The sequence below is a fragment of the Papio anubis genome, chromosome 10 (genome assembly GCF_008728515.1).
Source record: "Papio anubis isolate 15944 chromosome 10, Panubis1.0, whole genome shotgun sequence".
Lineage (NCBI taxonomy): Eukaryota > Metazoa > Chordata > Mammalia > Primates > Cercopithecidae > Papio > Papio anubis.
The window spans coordinates 84,270,097-84,290,338 of record NC_044985.1 but is presented as its reverse complement, the minus strand read 5'-3'; the positions used below and the strand labels follow the sequence as shown (position 1 = coordinate 84,290,338).

The 20,242-nt window shown below is 42.7% G+C and overlaps 1 protein-coding gene and 1 pseudogene across 2 annotated transcripts in view; both read right to left on the bottom strand.

Annotated features, from left to right (window-relative positions):
- AOX3P (aldehyde oxidase 3 pseudogene) overlaps positions 1-3,955 on the bottom strand; it is a 98,007-nt pseudogene extending 94,052 nt beyond the window's left edge.
- Positions 11,273-20,242, bottom strand: part of AOX1 (aldehyde oxidase 1) — an 87,996-nt gene continuing 79,026 nt past the window's right edge. Inside the window, exons 31-35 of one of the 2 annotated variants that reach the window (XM_003907783.4) lie at positions 20,025-20,139; positions 16,005-16,070; positions 13,956-14,144; positions 13,012-13,179; positions 11,273-12,139 (exon numbers count right to left, since the gene is read on the bottom strand). In XM_003907783.4, the coding sequence (XP_003907832.1) occupies positions 12,089-12,139; positions 13,012-13,179; positions 13,956-14,144; positions 16,005-16,070; positions 20,025-20,139 (589 nt within the window). In that variant the 3' untranslated portion in view covers positions 11,273-12,088. 2 annotated transcript variants of the gene reach the window in all.

Below are 20,242 nucleotides of genomic sequence, written 5' to 3'. Positions count from 1 at the left end.
ACACAGTGCATGGGGATTCAAGGGGCATTTGACTCACCTGTGGTCCTCTATGGAAAGGATATAGGAACGTAAATGCATATGACAGAAAGGCTTGTACTTAATTAAACAACAGTTCAATGTTAAGTGTTGACTTTCTCATGGTTCTCTGCTTGGCTTATTCTGTTCAATATTTTAGTCAATGACATATAAACACAGCAGGCAGTGTTTATCAGATTTGTAAACAGCATAAAAATTTAAAAGTATCTTGACAGGATAGAATGCATATATGAAATTTAATCAGAATAAAAAAGTTTCTGAAAGGACAAAACAGTGGAAATATCATTTTTAAAGTCTTAAGGCATTTTAATTACATGCAAGTTTATGAGTCATAGTGTTTTTTTCTCAATCCCTAAGAGTCTATGATTTCATAAGCATTAAGAACATTTCAGTAACAACTGCAGGAACAACCACAACAAATTTAAAAAAACCCCAAAAGGTCGCTGCTTCTTTTGGCTAGCTCTAAGTCCATAATTAAAAGATTTTAAAGTCCTAATATTTCCAAATACCATTCCAGTAACATTGCAATTGCATCAAAGACATCCCCATAAAGGCTGTTTCAATAAGCACATGCTACCCAAATATATATTACATTCAAATTAGCACATGCTACCCAAATATATATTACATTCAAATTAGCACATGCTACCCAAATATATATTACATTCAAATTAGCAGAAGCAACTGATATGGTGCCAAGAATGTAACAGTCATATGGAAAATTGACTTTACTTTCTGGCTGACTGCCTCAGTTTCCCTTCCTGCTAAGTGGGAATGAATAACTCTTGCCCACACTATTCAAGAGGTGTGAATCATAAAGATCAATCAATACATCTTTGTTGAGCCTTTTGGCCTGATCCGTTGGATGAAAATGCTCTATCATGTCTGCTCTTCTTGGAAGGACAATACTCTGCTACAGTTGCAGAGGTTAGTGACTTACCACTCAAGGTTTCCATTAACTGCTCTGTGGAGGGCTCTGGGTGGCTCCTCAGGACAGTGCAGATGGTCTTCACCATTTCCAGGGTACAGAACCCACACTGGGGGCTGTGGGCTTTAGCAATTCTTTCCTAAAAGCAAAGGACACAGGGCTCCAGGTGGAAAGTTTAGGGGTAAGAGGCTCTCAGAAATGAAACAGAGGCCTTTGATTGGTACAACTACAGGTAGGCCCAGAGCCTGTCATGTAGCAGCTGGAAGTGCCATGATTGTTCACATTTCGGATGCCAATGGAGGCTTTCCGGGAAAAAATTCCATTGAGGTAGTTGGGAAAGGAAGTCCTCAATGTCAGCTTAGTGCATCACTTCAAGGGCAGAGTTTGGATTTAAACAAGACCACAGACATAGGGATTACCTACTTTTATTGTGTTCTCTCCTCATTCTGCTCCCACTTGCTCCTCCTCCTGAAAGGAAGTTAAATTGGAGGGACTTATTTCCAAGGCTGCTTCTCCACAAAGAGAGCTCCAGCTTTTCCACTTCACACTTTTTGTGTTGACCTGGGAGGGTAACTGGTGTTTTATTTACTTTAGGGCATTTTTACTAATGTATCTTCAGTATGTGAGTTTAACAACATGGCACAAGTATACATATGTAACAAACCTGCACGTTATGCACATGTACCCTACAACTTAAAGTATAATAATAATAAATAAATTTAAAAAAAAAATTAAAAAAACAAAACAAAACAAAACAAAAAAATCTTATAAAAACTTGGCCCCGGCTGGGTGTGGTGACTCACGCCTGTATTCCCAGCACTTTGGGAGGTTGAGGCAGTCGGATCACCTGAGATCAGGAGTTTGAGACCAGCCTGGCTAACATGGCGAAACCCCATCTCTACTAAAAATACAAAAATAAGCTGGGCATGGTGGCGCACACCTGTAATCCCAGCTACTCGTGAGGCTGAGGCAGGAGAATTGCTCGAATCCGGGAGATGGAGGTTGCAGTGAGCCAAGATCGCACCACTGCACTCCAGCCTGGGCAACAGAGCAAGATTCTGCCTCAAAACAGAAACAAAAACAAAAACCTTAGCCCTGAGACAAATACACCCTGTTGTGTGCCTCTGATGTAGTGAGGGGATTCCTGGGGGCCAAAGAACCAACAGGCTAGTGACCTTCCTCCCCTGTGACCTTTGACTCAGTGATTTGCCAACGACCTTTATGGAACACTGATTCCTTGTGATGGGAGAGGGTATTTTTAGAATAAGACATAATCTTTATATCCAAAGGTTTATAACTTGGTTCGGTGTGGGGGTACTCAACATATATTGTTGTTTTTTTCTTCTTATTTTCTTTATTTTCTGGCTCTTCTATCAACATCTATAGTCTTGACCGGACTATTACATAGCAATATGCCAAATTATAACATTCAGGACACAAAATTATTTTTTCTGGCTAGAATTATCAGTGTGACTATTTACACAGACCAAACATAGAATATGCATTCTTGTTTTTCTCATTTTATTTTATTATTTTAATTTTTATTTATTTTTAGAGATGAAGTCTTGCTCTGCCACTCAGGCTGGAGTACGGTCACCTGATCATAGCTCACTGCAGCCTCAAACTCTTGGGCTTGTGATCCTCCCATCTCAGCCTCCCCTGTAGCTAGGATTACAGGCACACACCACTGTGCCCAGCTGAGTTGTTTATTTTTTTTATAGATGAGGCCTTGCTATGTTGCCCAGGCTGGTCGCAAACTCCTGGGCTCAAGCGATCCTCCCACCTCAGCCTCCCAAAGTGCCAGGATTACAGGTGTGCACCACTGTGCCCAATCCTTTTTCTTATTTTATTATAGGAATCATAATAGATGTGAATCATCCCTTTTTTATGTCTTTGTGGCAGGACCCAAAGCATTCCTAGAGGAGAAATTCCTCCCTGAGGCGATGAGATGGTCTGAAGTGACAGGCTGGGGGTGGTTCCCTCATCACCACCTCCTCCACATTTTCATGGAAGTGTAATAAGCCTCAAATAGTCATCAATAAAGCTGCAGAAGGAAAAAGGAAATTAAGAGTGGGTAGTATTTCTTCTTGTAAAGGAGACAGAGACCTTCACCTGCCATCTGTGTCCTCTAAAACCTTAAGCGATCACCCAGACAACGAAAGAAGCTACCTAAACCCATCATTATCCTCAAACGTGCTCTTACCCGAACTGGGTGAATCCCGGGTCAGGTGTTTCCTGCACCTTCTGTGGTGGTGATGGCAGCCCTACAGAAAAAGGAGGTGGGCACCAGGTAAGCGGTGACAGAGAAGTGACTTCAGAGTTTACACAGTAAAACCAAAAAGGATTGGCACAGTGACAGCAGCAGTGTTAAAAAAGAGAAAGAAAATATGTATTTAGATGATTATAATAGTAATTACTTTGGCATGAATATAATTAATTGAGTGAGTGTTAGAGCTGGGCCATGACAAAAATTATTTTGAATGTATAATAGTATGGTTACCTAAAAATAAAGAGTCTGCTGCTTGGAATTAAGACAGCCATTTTTCTTTCCAAACTATCCTGTTAAAATTAAAACTCTCAGGAGTTGAAATGGTTTCTATTTGCTCCTCTGCCCCTTTCAGTTTGTTGGTTGTGATGGCTGGTCAGATAATTAGCTCATTACCCTTCAAACAATCTCTAGTGTGATTTTATAAAGAGCCTAGAAGGTGTGGGGAAGAAGTTAAATGAGACCAACTGGAAGGCAAGTCATTCAATAACTTCACCAGAGTGTAAGCTCTGTGAGGGCAGGTAATTATTTGACCCGCCATCACACTGACAAACTGAAGTGATGCATAATAGAAGGAAAATGCTCTATAAGTGCAAGAGAAATTGCAGTATCCAGAGTTTTTTTTTTTTTTTAATTTACTTTGCTTTCTCAAACAAACAAAAATATGACATTTTCTTAGAAAAAACAGTAAATTTACTTCGGGGTCTGAATTTCTCTCAATGACCTGCACAGAAGAACTGATTATATAGATTGAGTCAGTTTTCCTGTGGCCCATTATTTCTGAATAGTAAGAATCATTTAGAATAGGTTGGTTGATCTTATTTGCCTGGCTTGATTAAACATCTCTTTAGCAATTATAGAGTTACATGATGCTGTACTGTATTTGGCTTTCTTTTGGCAAGACAAATATTTGGCTTTGTTTCAGAGGATAACCAACAAGAATTTGCATTGTAACAACTCTGGCTTGAAGAAAATAATAAAAAGTTATGAAATATTGAGTAGCTATACACTTTTAAAATTCTTGCATTCGCAGTTCAATAAAAGAATGGAGACTTGAACTAAGGGTTTTAATTCTCATTACCACTTGCAAAACATACTCTTTGTTCTTTGATAAAATTTGAAAAGTTAAGTAAGCAAGACCTTGGCAGCAGTAGACAAATAGCATTCTTTTGGCATCCACAGGGGAACATTTGTACAATCCACTAGCACCTCCCTTTAACAGGGAAATTCTAGAAGAGTTGCCATCTCCCTGGGGGAGGAAATATGGAGCAGCAGAAAACAACACAAACTTTGGAAGCAGTCATGTGAAAGCCAGGATCCCTCTAGTGCTTGTTAATTGAGGGGTCTTTGGGAGATTCTTTGGGAGCAGTAGAATGAAAGCCAGGGTCCCTCTAGTGCTTGCTAACTGAGGGATCTTGGGGACGTTACATAACTACCCTGAGCCTCCGCTTCTTTTCATAGCCACATGTGGAGTGCACAACACACAGGGCCAGTATGCTCGGTTTCAACTTTACCTCTTCCTCTTGGCCAATGGTGCTAAAAACAAGGATATTGAGTTGCACATCAGGCACAGTGTCAAGGACAATGAAAAGCAAAGAGCTCCAATTCTAGTTATAGATGATGCCTTAGCTAAATCTCAAGCACTCGGGGCAAAGTGGGCCCAGACATTGTTTGACCCATTCACTTAAATGATTTAAGAATCCCTGCATAAAGGGGAACATGTTAAAATGTCAATGAACTGTGAAGTTTATTCCTGGCTTTCTGGATGACTTCTCTTCCATTCTTGCTAGTCAAAAGTTTTGTAATTATTTGCAAATGATGGGAAGATCTGAGACCCTTAATTTGTGTGTGTTTGTGTGTGGAGGCAATGGTGCTGGTGGTACAAGAGTTTAAGGAGGCAGAGCTGTGGGAAGAAGTGAGGAGGAAGAGAGAGATGCAGAAGATCCTAGCAAAGAGAAGTCGGTGCCTGTTGGCTTGGATGAATACAGGTGCAATTACAAAATGTGGTCTGAAGTTAGCAACACAATCAAGCGCTTTGCATCTGGTAATCCTGACACCTTTACATGCATTATAGAGATTCTCTCTGTCTCTTTCTCCATCTCTCTCTCCTTTACTCCTTTTTCCCTCCCTCCCTCCCTCCTTCTCTCCTCCCCTTCCCCTAAGAACTACAGATACAGATTGATATAGGTTCGTCACAGTCACACAGCAAATCAGCAGCTCACACACCGGGTCACCTGAACTTAGGATCTTCTTGGCAAACATTAATAAAATATTGCCTCTGTCATGGTTTCTTTCTTTATATGAGTTTATTAATAATGTAGAAAACTTACTTTTCTTCCATTCACACACACACAAGCCAAGTTTATCTGACGCCTTGGAATGCGACTTTATGCCACCATCATTGGCTGAATCTTGTGAAGTTGTATCAAAAGTACCTGTTCCTGTGTCCACCTGACAGGCTTGCCATGTGCTCCCTGGAAGAGGATGAATAGTGGATGAGGCAGCTCCAGGGGCCATTTGTATCTGCTTCCTGAGTGTGTTCCTCCAACCAACTCCTGTCTGTCTATGTTCCCAACCCTCTTGTCTCCCTGCCTTGCTCTGTTACCCCCACTTTCCTCCTCCCTTAAGCCAACCTGGAACTTTAATTGCAATTCAGCCCTTACATAATGTATATTTTTCCTTGCCATGGGGGCAACCCACTGGAATAAGCTTCCTTCTTCCTTCTTCCTCCTTCTTCCTTCTTCCTCCTTCCTCCTTTCTCCTTTCTTCCTTCTTCCTTCTTCTTCCCTTCTCCTCCCCCTCCTTCTCCTCCTCTTCCTCCTCCTCCTCCTCCTCCTTCTTCTTTCTCTTTCTTCTTCTTCTTCTTTTTTGAGATATAGTCTCACTCTGTCACCCAGGCTGGAGTGCAATGGTGTGATCTCAGCTCACTGCAACCTCTGCTTCCGGGGTTCAAGCGATTCTCCTGCCTCAGCCTCCTGAGTAGCTGGGATTACAGGTGCGTGCCACCAGGCCCGGTTAATTTTTGTATTTTCAGTAGAGACAGGGTTTCACCATGTTAGCCAGGCTGGTCTCAAACTCCTGGCCTCAAGAGATCTGCCCACCTCAGCCTTCCAAAGTGTCGGGATTACAGGTGTGAGCCACTGCACCCGGCCTTAAACTGTCTTTTTAAAGCAGCAACAAGAAGCTGCTTTAGTCAGTGACATGGAGCTAAATCGTGCTAATGAACTACATTCAGGGGACTTTCTTGATGATAAATGTACTTTTTTTCATAATTTGTTTTTAAATTACAAATAGAAGGCTTATTTTAAAAAACATAAAAGTATGTAAAGCAAAAAGTGAAAATCTTCTATCCCAGTGTTTACTTTGCAGAGGAAACCATTATCAGATTCCTGTGCATCTGTACAGAATTTTCCCATGCACATATACATAGATACATACATGCATACATTATTTTTAATAGTTTCTAAAAAGTGAACTCAAACTATTTTAAAATTTTCTTTTGTTCAAGTTATAGGTTGGTGCAAAAGTAATTGCAGTATTTGCTATTACTTCCAATGGCAAAAACCGCAATTACTTTTCACCAACCTAATACTTAGGCTTTCTGTGCCTCAATTGCTTTCTGTGAAATAGACAAAATAATAGTATCTCCCTTGGGATTGTTGTGAAGTAAAGTGCTTAAAACAGTGCCTGGCACATAGGAAGGTAAGCTGTCAGTAAATGTTAACTATTTGCATTATTGCCATAAATTATTAAATAGTCGTCTATTGATTTACATTACATTGTTTTTAATTTTTCACTATTACAAATAATGCTGCGATGAAAATCCTTGGACTTCATCTTTGGACATTTGAGCAAGTATTTCTGTTGGACAAATTCCTAGAGTTGGAATTCCTGGGTTGAAGGCTACGCACACTGCTGAATCCAGCTAAATTACCTTCTAAAATGTGTTCCCTAATACAACAAATCATGTACACAGCCTTCTCCAGCTCTGAGCATTATCCCTACTGTCCAGTTTTCCAGTATGTGGGAGAAATGACAGTTCATAGTAGGCATTTCTCTTGTTTGGTGAGGTTATCCATCTTGCTACACATTTAGTGAGTGTTTATATTCATCCTTCTCTCCTTTGATTATTTTCTCCTAGTAGGTTTTTTATTTATCTATCTGAAGAATTTTGTTATATACAATAGGTACTAACCATCCTCTGTTATAAATGCCCAACTATCCTCTGCCAGTTTGAACCATCCACTGGGGACATAACATCATATAGAATGCTCATTTTCCAGCATCATATAGAATGCTCATTTTCCAGCATCATATAGAATGCTCATTTTCCAGCATCCTGCATCCTAGAGGAGGGAGCCCATCCTCTAACTAGCATTCCAGCTGTGCCTGCGCGAGGTTGTTTCATTGCTCTGTCAGAAGAGCTGTTCCAAGCAGGATAGCGTCTGACATGACCAGCAGGTTCCACGGTCATGCACTCACTCCCAGGCTGCTGTAAAGCAGATCCCCTTACTTTGCTGTAAATTGGCCTGGTGTGATGTTACATGGGATCTTATGATGATTAATCTAATACTGTGTAAGCCCTTAGACAGTGGTGATGGCTAAGATCTTGCAGGCAGGAAAGGCAAACCTTTACCCAGAAAACGTTAAAGTGAATCATTGCCCCTTCCAGAATGGAAAGGGTTTAGTGTAGTCAGTTTGCTACCAACTGGCCAGTTGCTCTCCTGGAGGGATGGTGTCAAATTGAGGACCAGCTTTGTTCTGTGTTGGGAGCAGATTGGATGTCAGGCATCAGCAGCAGCTACATGGCAAGTGGGAGCCCATGCTGTCAGGCCCGTGCACGGCCTCCGTCCCTGACACCGTTGGGTCAGCACTGACTGGGGTGATGGATAACAGAGTTGGCTAATGTCATATGGCCATGTCATTTGGTCCACTTAATTGTTTAGCAACTCTTTTACAGTGGGAGCTTCCTTCTGGGTGCTAACCTGTGATACAAAAATCTTCACACATCATGCCCACTTCCATATGCCCATTCATATGCCATCTTGTCCCCTGTCTTGTAATATCACCCCCCACACCCAGGCCCTTGACTAGCTGGCCAAACCATTTGTTCCACGTATATCCTAACCTTGGGTTGGGCCACTCCTGTTTTCCACATAATGAGGATAATCGGTGTGCTCCCCAAAGCCCTGCCCATTGGGAAAATTTCCCCTTGCCACCTCTAAGAGGGGCTATACTGCCTACACTGTATATCTGGATTGTACCCAGGTATGGAGCTAACCCTCTTGTGAACCCAGCTCTATCTTTTTCCTTCTCCATCAGCTTAAGGACCCCTCCACTCTGCCTAGCAGCTCTAGGTGTGAGTGGAGGGAGAGACGCTGAAGCACCGGCATGGGTCACTGTGTCTGGGGTACCTGCTCCTGCTGCCGGCTTGTTCCTCCTGCTCGTGCTCCTGCTCCTGCTTGGTTCTGGACATTCTGCTTCCTTCTTACTCTATAGCTTCTGCTTGCCTGATCTTATGACTTGTGTTTTCACAAGATCCTCAAGTGACTTTTGTGCCTGTAACTGCAGAGCAGTACTGGATAGTGGCAGTCAGATCCAAGGAGGTGTAAAAGTGATAGAACCCTCCAGACAGAGGACACAGGCAAAGGCTCTAGAGAGAGAGCTACAATAGGAAACCCAGACAGGAAAAGGGAAGGGATCATGAGCCAATGCTGGAGAGACAGGCTGGGGCTAGATAAGCTAGGGTGCAGGTGCCAGCTTAGGGATTTGGGACATTGTTCTGCTGAGATGAATAGGAAGCAATTGAAGGGTTTTAGGCAAGAATGTAACATAATGATTTTATGTGTGCATGTGCATGTGTGCATGCCCATAAAATTCATATATATATTTGGCTTCAATGTGAGAATGGTTGGAAGGGAAGCAAAATGAATGCAGGGAAATCAGGAGGGGATTATTGCAATAGTCAGGGGGGAAATGAAGGTGGCTTGGAGTAACATAGTGGCTATAGAAATAAAGAGAGGAAGAGGCAGATTCAGGAACCGTCTTTGATGTGAGATTGACAGGATTTTGTGCCTGAATAGATGTGTGCACAAAGAGAAGAGAGCGCCTCAGATCATTTCCCCATTTCTGGCCTAGCAACCTGTGGACGGCTGTGCAGATGAGGAGATCTGCTTGGGACACATTTGAGGACATGTTGTATAGATGGAATCATGTAATATGCAGCCTTGAAACATCCAAGTGGCAATGAAAAGCAAGAGTTGGGTTTACAGAGCCAGAGCTTAAGCAAGAGAGTTACCCCCAGCCACGGGAGTAAAGGAGGTCACCCACCAGGAAGAGAGCCTGGGAAAGATGGCCTGTGGCTCTCTCGAGAATTCCATCATTTACAGAGGTGGGTTGGAGGGGAAGGAGTTGGAGAAGGGACAGAAAGGAGGTGTCTACCCTCGACCTTTGCCCTCCCACGACCTGTGTCAGCACGGCATCCAGGGCAATCCTGTGCAACAGAAGCAAGTCCACTTCACTTTTCTGTTCTGCAGCCACTTAGATTAAAAGCTCAAGTCCTTATAACAGCCCCCAGGTTCTACATGGCTTCCCCGATCCCTGGCTCTGTGCTAGCCACATGGGCCCCACTGCTGCTCCACAAACAGGCCAGGAGCACTTGCTCCCAAGAGACTCTGCTCTAATGCTCTTCCTCCAGATACCTGCTTAGCTCACAGCCTCCATTCTCATTTCCTCAGGTGGGCTTTCTCTGACCTATTCTAACCACAACCTGCTACCTGCTCTATCACTCTCCACTGGCCTTAACCTGCTCCACTTCTACTTCTTCCCTTAGCACTCAAGCATCAACCATACTCCCGTAATTTACTTGTTATTATTTTTAATGTTTTTCTGTCTGCCCTTACCAGAATAGGATCTTCCCAAGGACAGGGATCTCTATTTTGTTTGCTGATAAATCCCAAGTGCCTAGTACAGTGCCTGGCACAGAGTAAAATGCTCTATAAATACTCGTGGTATAGATGAGAAAATCTGCTCTTAAAGGGAGAGATCCACGTGACTTCTCTCTGCTGTTAATGGAAATGGAGTTTTTCCTTGACTGTGCCTTGCTATTTAGCCTCCCTTTGAGGCTTCCATGTTTTTGGAAAGCCATTGATTGGGATAGGCTTCTTGATTCTCACAACTTCTCAATCTTTCCCACATTTTCTGTTTCTCTCCACAGATACTTTTTTAAAAATTGAGGTATAATTCACACACCATAAAACTCTCACCTTTATAAAATGTACAATTCAGTGGTTTTTAGTATATTCACATGTTGTAAAATTATCACCACTCATTATAGAACATTTTTCTCACCCCAAGAAGGAACCCCATGCCCATTAGCAGTCTGTGGTCCTAGAAGCCTCTGGCGGCCATTAATCTACTTTGTGTCTTTGTGAATTTGCCTGTTCTGGACATTTTGTGTAGATGGAATCACATAATATGCGGCCTTTTGTGCCTGGCTTCTTTCATTTAGACAATGTTTTCAAAGTTTATCCATGTTGCCACATGTAATAGTGCTTTATTTCTTTATATGGCCAAATAAAACTCTCTTATATGGATATACCACATTTTATTAGTTGATGGAAATCTGAGTTGTTTCCACTTCTGGGATACTATGAATAATGCTATGAACAGTTATGTATACAATTTTTGTGTGAATATATATTTTAAATTCTCTTGGGTATATACCTAAGATTATGGTAATTCTATGTTTAACTTCTATGTTAACTATGTTAAACTCCTTGAGGAAATGCTGAACTGTTTTCCACAGTATCTACACCATTCTACACCGCCCCCTGCAATGGGTAAGTGTTCCCATTTTTCCCTATCCTAGCCAATACTTACTGCTGTCCATCATTTTGATTACAACCATCCCAGTGCATATAAAACAGTGGCTCATTGTGGTTTTGATTTGCATTTCCTTAATGACTAATGAAATTGAGCATATTTTTATATGTTTACTAGCCATTTATATATCTTCTTTGGAGAGATGTCTACTCAAATCCTTTGCCCATTAAAAAATTTTATTGATACATAATATTTACGTATGTGATATTTTGTTACACACATAGAATGTTAAATGATCAAGTAAGAATAGTTAGGGTAAAAACTAAAAATAGAACTACCATACCATCCAGCAATTCTTTTGCTTATTTTTAAATGACTTGCCTTTTATTGAGTTGTAAGAGCTCTTCATATCTCTGGTTATAAGACCTTTATCAAATATGTGACTCACAAATATTTTATGCTATTCTGTGGGTTTCCTTTCAATTTCTTGATAGTAACCTTTAAAGCTTTTCGGTTTTCATGAAAACTTTGGTGAAAGTTTGCTCTTTTTCCTTTGGTCCCACTTAGATACAGTGTCTATATTCATTCTGACAAGAGGAAGGTGACAGCAGAAAGGGACAAATGAAAAAATGACAACTTCACAGTTCATATTAGTAATGAAATTATTTAGAAAATTGCCTTTCACTGTATGGTATAATTTCTGTTGGTGGATACAAGCCAAGTATGAGTCATATGCAAGTCATCGTCTATTCCATTTAGCTGGATGGATCAGAGAGACAGAGTAATGGCAAATATCACCCTAGAGGAAACCAATTAGTGTTTATAACATTGCAAATGATTTATAGATTGCTTAAACATATCTATCAAATCTAAATGGAATACTTTAAATCAGCTCCATAGAAAAGCAACAATGTGGGATGATTTCTGAGCTGTGGAAACTGTGTCTTTCAGATCTAGTGTCTTCCAGCACAGAGATAGGACAGATTGCCATCTGGGAAGAGGCACTCCATTTTCTCCAGAAGTTTGCATTTGATTCAGATGGGTACATTCCAAGGAACACAGGACCCAGGCTCATCTCTCGGAATCTAGAATAAAAACAAATTTGGATGTTCAAACCTGGGAAATGTTTGTGACTTAGGTGAAAAATAGCAGAACATAAAGTAGGTTAAACACCAGCAGAGGGCAACCAGGGCCCTGACAGGTCAGGGAACAGCAGCCTGCGAGGTGCGGAGGAAGCCAGGGGAGGACTGGGGAACTCCTGGGTTTGAAGACCACCCAGTGAAAAGTGGGGTGGGTCTCTGTTTCTCCAGAGTAGAAGAAGCAACGTGTGGGGGGCTTAGGGAAAACCATGAAGGATACCACAAAGAGCCAGTGTAAGTGGAGGATGGGGGTCTTTCCCCTCAGTCTAAGTCAGGGTGGTAACTGTGAACAGCATGACTTTCTGCCACAATTAAAAACGCTGTCCCTGAAAATATCAAAGGAGGGTAGAGATGTCTGCTCGGCATGGGCGCTGTTGCCAGAGGGGAGAGGTTCCTGCTAGCATACTTTCCTGGTGCCCTTTTGGGGTTGGGGTGGAGGCAGACCGTCAGAGGGGCCTATACTCCTGGCCTGGGTGTCCTAGGTTCAGGGCACAGTTCCTGAACTTCTGTTCCTGACCAAGATGTCCTAGGAAGGGAGCAAAACAGGAGAGGAACATAAAACTAATGGGAATGAACCTTCTTTTGTCAAACAGTATAGAGTGGAGCCACGGAGGGCCAGGCTGATGAAAAAATGCAACCCGAGGGGTACAAATTCAAGGACCCCTCTGCACGTCTGCTCAAATGCCCCCATGTTTCCCATCACCTTTTCTGGCAAGAAAAGCCACAGCAGTGGGTTCACAAAACCTTACCACAAGAACAGAGGCCAAAAATTCAGAATTTTATGATCACTATTTTTTTTTCTACTATGCCAAACATACCATTTTTGTGAACTTGTCTTCACAGGCCATCCTAATCTTCTCCGGGGTCAGCGGACTATTAAGGCTCAAGGGTCCGTGCAGGCCTCTCTCCCGTCGTGCTGCACTCACCGCATCATGGATAGCGAAAAACACGGAACACCCCAGGAACACCCCTGACTCTCCCAGACCCTTGAAGGGAAGCATGCCAGCTAGATTATACCTCTCTCTCACTCTACATATATATGCATATTTATAGCATATGTGCATATAGAAAAATATTACATACTACATATGTAATTTTTTTTTTTTTTTTTTTTTTTTGAGACAGAGTCTGGCTCTGTTGCCCAAGCATGACACTGGAGTGCAGTGACACGATCTCGGCTCACTGCAACCTCTGCCTCCCAGGTTTGAGCTATTCTCCTTCCTCAGTCTCCGAGTAGCTGCAATTATAGACATGCACCACCACACCTGGCTATTTTTTTGTATTTTTAGCAGAGATGAGGTTTCACCAGGTTGGCCAGGCTGGTCTCGAACTCTTGGACTCGGGTGATCTGCCCGCCTCGGTCTCCCAAAGTGCTGGGATTACAGGCATGAGCCACTGCACCCGGCCTATGTAATGTTTTTGTTTCAAAAAGTAATTTAATCTTTTGATCCAGTATTCCCATTCTTAGAATTCTAGCCTAAGGAAATGACTTACATACAGAAGATGATTATTAGGCATGAAGGTGATTATTGCAAGGTAAAAAATTAGACAGAACCTGATGGCAATAGTTGACGTTAAGTTCTAAGATTTGGAATACTAAAAATTTTTATCATGATGTTAGATTAGAATTAAAATGTTTAATAACAATTTTTCTTCTGCAATCCTGGTAAAAATCCCAAACAGTCAAGAGACGAATGTAGCCCTCCTGTCACCCAACAGGTATCATATAAACATGCATATTTACCCGTAGAGCGTCACTTACCTTAGATGAATAAAGAGTATTTGAGTTTTCAGAGGGAGGCAACAAAGAAATGTGAAACTCTGTGGGTGTGTCACAGATGGCAGGGATTTTATATTGGTCTGGACCACGAGTGTGCAGAACGCCCTGGGGAGAATAATTCAGTTCTTCTATTGTATAAAGTCCCATGCCTTGAATAAATGCACCTTCAATCTGAGGCAAGAACAAAAAAAAGAATTTCCACGTATGAGAAAACACAGTCAACAGTAAGTAGCATTTCAACTTCATGTTGTTTGTTTGAATTTTAAAATTGTAGTTTAAGAGTGTTTTCAGGGTGTCTTGGAGCATGTTGCTGAAAGTTTACCTAAAAGCCATTTTAAACATCTTGTGCAGCATTAAGTTAAAAGAAGTTCAAAGTCTGCTGGGCACGGTGGCTCACACCTGTAATCCCAGCACTTTGGGAAGCTGAGGCGGGCAGATCACCTGCGGCCGGGAGTTTGAGACCAGCCTGACTAACGTAGAGAAACCCCGTCTCTACTAAAAACACAAAACAAATTAGCTGGGTGTGGTGGTTCATGCCTATAATTCCAGCTACTTGGGAGGCTGAGGCAGGAGAATTGCTTGAACCTGGGAGGCGGAGGTTGTGGTGAGCCAAGATCACACCATTGTATTCCAGCCCGGGCAACAAAAGCAAAACTTCGTCTCAAATAATAATAATAATAAATAAAAATAATTAAAAAAAAAAAGAAGTTCAAAGTCAAAGGACTTGGGTTCTGATCTTGGTTTGGCCATTGAAATGAGTGCTCGGGAAGAGTCTTCACAGAGCCTGGAGCCTAAGCACCCTCTTTTTTTTGCCCATGAGGCAGACAAACCCCCTTGACTGATGTGTCCAGAGACCCCAGAGTGCTAGTGAAAGCTACAGTCCCATTGTCTCATCCCACCTCCTTGCCCACAAGGTGGCTAGCCTCACATCTCTGGACTCTGATTTTAGATCAATCTTCCAAAAACTCCAGTCCATCCCCACTAAGTGAAGTCTTGTCTCTAAAAGCCCTCCACCCACCCCTGGCAGTCCCCAGCCCTCTTCTGCTCTCCAACTCCCTCCTCATGGCCCACCCTCCCACACAGGCCTTCCCCACAGTCATCCGCCCTGGCCTGATCAGCAGCCATGAACAGGCATGCTAAATTCCCTGTTTCTGTAGGGTGACTTCCTCCACTGTTCTTTCACCCCAAATGTTGTTTCTCATTCTTTCCTTGACAACCTGGTCCACACCCACTTCCTCCCTAAGCCTCCTTTGACTTCTCCACACCAGAGATTCTTCCCATTCGCCAATAACACAATGTCATGATGGTGGGGGCGGGGAGTGGAGGGGGAGGGGACACTAGATGGTGCCCTAAATCAGAGGTAATGAGCTGAATTGCCTCCAGGTTGGATATACGTAAAGCCAGTATGTAAAGATTCCAGGTGGGTCCTGGAGAGTGTGGGTCTCATTGGAGAGTGTGGGACTCTAGAGGTGCAGCCCACCGACTTTTCGCTCGTGGAAATGCAGATGCAGTGTGGGCAAATTTTCTGTTTTCAGGAGAAACTAGATGTTTATGACTTTCCAATCTTTTCAACTATTTCAAATTTAAATTTGAAAATGTCTGTGGGTAGAATCCAGCACTACAGGCTGCCTATCAATAGCTACTGCTCTAATGACTTGAGGCTTGTGATTCCAGCAAACTTCAAACTCCTCGAAGCTGAAGCCCATTGTGTGGCTAAGGCTCAGCACTGGGCACTAACTCTACGTATGTCCCAGAAGTTTGGAGCTCATCGGTCACCTCTAGGCTTGGTCTTGCCTCATTCAAGCTCCCTAGTCACAGATTGTATGTTTCTTCAAAAGCTACTGAAAACACTTTATTTCCTTCCCCCTTTTAAACAGTAAGACATTTGAGCTTTGCAGCTGGTCTGAATAGAGTTGACTAAAGGGGTAGAAAAATAAGATGATGAATAAGCCTGATGGAATGCTCCCCTGCAGACCCCACTGCACTTTTGGCTTTTACAAATAGAAAGTGAGACATATCAGTTACACATACCTGGCCTATGTCAATGGCTGGATTTATACTGCAGCCAACATCCATGACAATGTCTGTTCTGATGTTCTAGTAAGAAAAAAAAAGTTAAAATGTTTATTTTAATGAGGATAACTTAGGGAGAAGAAGCTGAGGAATACTTCCTGCCAGGCTGACTTTGGTATAAAGCCTTTCTTGGAGCCATGTCATTTCAAAAGAAGCAACAAAGATTTTCTTATATGACAAAGTTTGTTATATAAAACTTTCAAAATTATACAAATACTCTTAGCCAGCTGAAGCACTGTCTTTTTTTCTTGGAAATAATAGGAGAAAAAAATATTTACTTGATTTTGATTCAAGCTGGATGATGCAACAGATTGAGAAATATATGACACAACAAAAGAAAACATCTATGGCCCTCACGATCCTAGTTGCAAAGCTTAATGGCTAACATGCAACCCAACAGCCAGATACAACTGGCTGAGGAATGTTTACTGAACCACAGAGTTCAGGGTGCATCCACAAAAAAGTCTTTGAATTGTCATCTGAAAATCTCCCATTTTCATTTTTGGAGCAGAGAAGAGAATAAAGTTGACACTACAACTTGCTCCTGATAACCTACAAATGAGGAGAAGCACAGCAGGCCCAGCCAGAGTGTTAGTAACACCATTGCTTTCCAGCAAGTCCATACATTTTTTAAAAAATGTGATGTAATGTTCTCTGCCATGACTAACAGATTGTACTTATAATTACTAATTGAACAAAATAAATGCAAGAGTTTCCTTATTTGATCTAGGACTTTCATCTAGCATTTGAAAACTAGATAATGATTGGAATGTTTGACAATAATAAAACTTCAGGAACTCACATCTCTTATTTAAAGACACAGTAAAATGTAAAATCCTCTTTGACATCAGTCAGCAAGACTGGTCTTCCAGGAGATAAGTGGCCTCAGCTGGAGGTGAGAGGAGGAGCTCTAAAGTCTTCAGTGTTAGTGAAGTTTCTGCTTTCAAAGCTGTGGGCTTAGGTTGGTGGGGCTGGCTCATGCCTGTAATCCCAGCACTTTGGGAGGTCAAGTGGGGGCAGATCACTTTAGGACAAGAGTTTGAGACCAGCCTGGCCAACATGGTGAAACACCATCTCTACTAAAAATACAAAAATTAGCCAGGGGTGCTGGCACATGCCTGTAGTCCCAGCTACTCAGGAGGCTGAGGCACGAGAATCACTTGAACTCAGGAGGCAGAGGCTGCAGTGAACTGAGATGGTGCCACTGCATTCCAGCCTGGGCAACAGAGCAAGACTCCACCTCAAAACAGAAAAAAACAACCCACAAAGCTGTAGGCTTAGCACTGTCTGTCGTGTCTTTTGCTAGGGCTGGAGATAGTGGATCTAGGTTGTGGTAGGCTGCCTCAAAGATGGCTCTGGATAACCCTCACCTACTGGCATTCACATCCATATGTAGTCTCCTCCTCTACTCTACCAGGCCAGCCTGTGTGACCAATAGGCTATGGCAGAGGTGACAGTAGTCACTCTGAGTTAGATTATAAAGCTGGGCTTCTGTCTCAGGTACTCTCTCGCTTGCTCACGCTCTCTTTTTCTCTTGGGCTGGTCTCTCTGGAGGAAGCCAGTTCTCATGTCCTGAGGACACTCAGGCAGCCTACAGACAGCTGTCCACATGACAAAGAATGGAGGCATCTGGCCAACAGCCAGTGAGGAGCCGAGGCCTCCTGTCAACAATGCTATGATGGAGGGAGGTGGAATAGGATTCTCCTGTCCCCACTGAGCCTTGAGATGACTGTTGCACCCCAGCCACAGCTTGACTGAAGCCTCAGGCAGAATCACCCAGACGAGCCACTCCCGGAGGCCTGCCCCTCAGAAGTGGTGTGAGCTAATGAGCATCCACTGTTTTCAGCACTAAGTTTGGGGGTAATTTGCTGTAGAAGAACAGATAACTGATATTTAGATGTAAGTTCAAAGTGAGGAAAACTTTGCTGGAATAAGGGCAATTCTATCAACAGGAGAATGGCTGAGAAACAGGCCTTTGGGAAAGGCCCCTGGTAGAATGTCACATTCTAGCCCTTTGCCTAGCAGTGACACCAACCTGAGCTGAGATTTAGCTTTTATGAAGGCATCTGATGAGACTATATGGCACATCCCCTAAGATCATTCAAATAAGTTATAGGAACATGCCTTAAAATTTCATACTAGGCTAATTATTACCTTGTTCTTGGATCTTAACAAGGACAAGGCATATATAGGAATATAAGAAAATCCATATGACTAAATTTTTACCAACTTTTGCTTTGAGGGAGAAGGAATTTAGAAATTACTTATATGGGCAGGGCTCAGTGGCTCACACCTATAATCTCAGCACTTTGGGAGGCCAAGGTGGGCGGATCACTTGAAGGCCAAGAGTTTGAGACCAGCCTGGGCAACATGGTGAAACGTCTCTACTAAAAATACAAAAATTAGCTGGGTGTGGTGGCGCAGTCTGTAATCCCAGCTACTTGGGAGGCTGAGGCACGAGAATCACTTAAACCCGGGAGGCAGATATTGCAGTAAACCAAGATCACGCCACTGCACTCTAGCCTGGGTGAGAGAGTGAAATTCTGTCTCAAAAACAAACAAACAAACAGAAATCAGTTCTATGCAAGAACCCGCTCCCTAGTAGTGTTGGGCTGCTACTCTAACACAAAACCATGCTCAGAGTGACCACTGTTTTGCCCTAGTCCAAGGTTACCCTATAGAGATCCAGTCTGAGTTAGAACCAGACAGGTCAGATACTTGAAAAGGCAGGTTCAATAAAGGTGACCATAGTTTCAGAGATTAGGTTGACTACAGTTTTAAAAAATACATGCGGCCAGGCGCGGTGGCTCATGCTTGTAATTCCAGCACTTTGGGAGGCTGAGGCGGGCAGATCATGAGGTCAGGAGATTGAGACCACGGGTGAAACCCCGTCTCTACTAAAAATACAAAAAAAATTAGCCAGGTGTGCTGGCGGGCGCCTGTAGTCCCAGCTACTTGGGAGGCTGAGGCAGGAGAATGGCGTGAACCCAGGGGGCGGAGCTTGCAGTGAGCCGAGATTGCGCCACTGCACTCGAGCCTGTCTCACAAAAAAAAAAAAAAATATATATATATATATATATATATATGCTGGGGACTTACTAAATGAAAACTTAAATCTGATCATAATCCAAGAATGCAGGCATAGAGGATATTTATAAATATCAAGAACTAGAACTTGCTTCAAGGTACATTTTGGAAGAGATTATCACTAAACTGGTAGCTTGGTCACATGACAGTTGTTAGGGTATCACAGTCCCATTTAATGGATCAATGATCTTTCATTGTTATTGACTGTGACCAGTAAGTGGCTTCTTTTACTCCCAAAGGTTCTGCTACAAGAGGAGAAATTCTATGAGTCTTTAAAGCAAGAGAGAGAGAAAGAGGGACAGCGTGTGTGTGTGTGTGCGCGTGCGCGTGCATATCTCGTCAGAGCATCCCTTGAAAGCATAAGGATGCTCTGAAACTATCTAAAAAGCAAGACCAAGCCGGCTCTGTGGCACAATGGATAGCACATTGGACTTCTAAAAGGCAAGACCTAGCTGAGAAAAAGACATAAAAAAGTGGCCACTACCTGCCCTGGGCTGGCTTGGTGCTTGTTAGCAGATTACAGATGTCTATGAAATCTTTCAAGAATGATATATTTTGGCATTTCTCATAAGAAGTCAGAATTGCTGGTTGTGCCAACAGTCTACATGAAAGCCCCCTTTAGAGCATGTTTCTTTCTTCAAGTAGTTTCTTTCCTGATTCCATTTAAAAGAGCCAGGGAAATAAAGACAGGTCACCAGTTGTTTTCCATGGCAGCAACCAGACCACCAAGGCAATTGTGGGGATTCTATTTTTTTCTGGTAATCCGGGGGAATCACCCTTAGGCCAAATGCATGGTGCTGCCCCTCACTCAGCTCTCCTCAGATAGATGGCATCTGTGGAATTTAGGTGCATCCTAAGTGCAACTTGAAGACCTTTCCAACTGGTACTGACCTTATGATCCCCTGTCAGGCAGTCTATTTCAACCTCGGAACAGGCAGCTCCATAAACGAAGTATTCGAAGGGATGGCCTTCGCCTTTCTCCCAGTTTATGTCTGACTCATAACCTCTGGAGGAAACAGAATTCTTGAGTGTTGTTAAGTGATCAAGTCCCCTAATTGCAGACCATGATGACTGAACAGACTCATGAGGAGTTATGCAAACCACAGGAA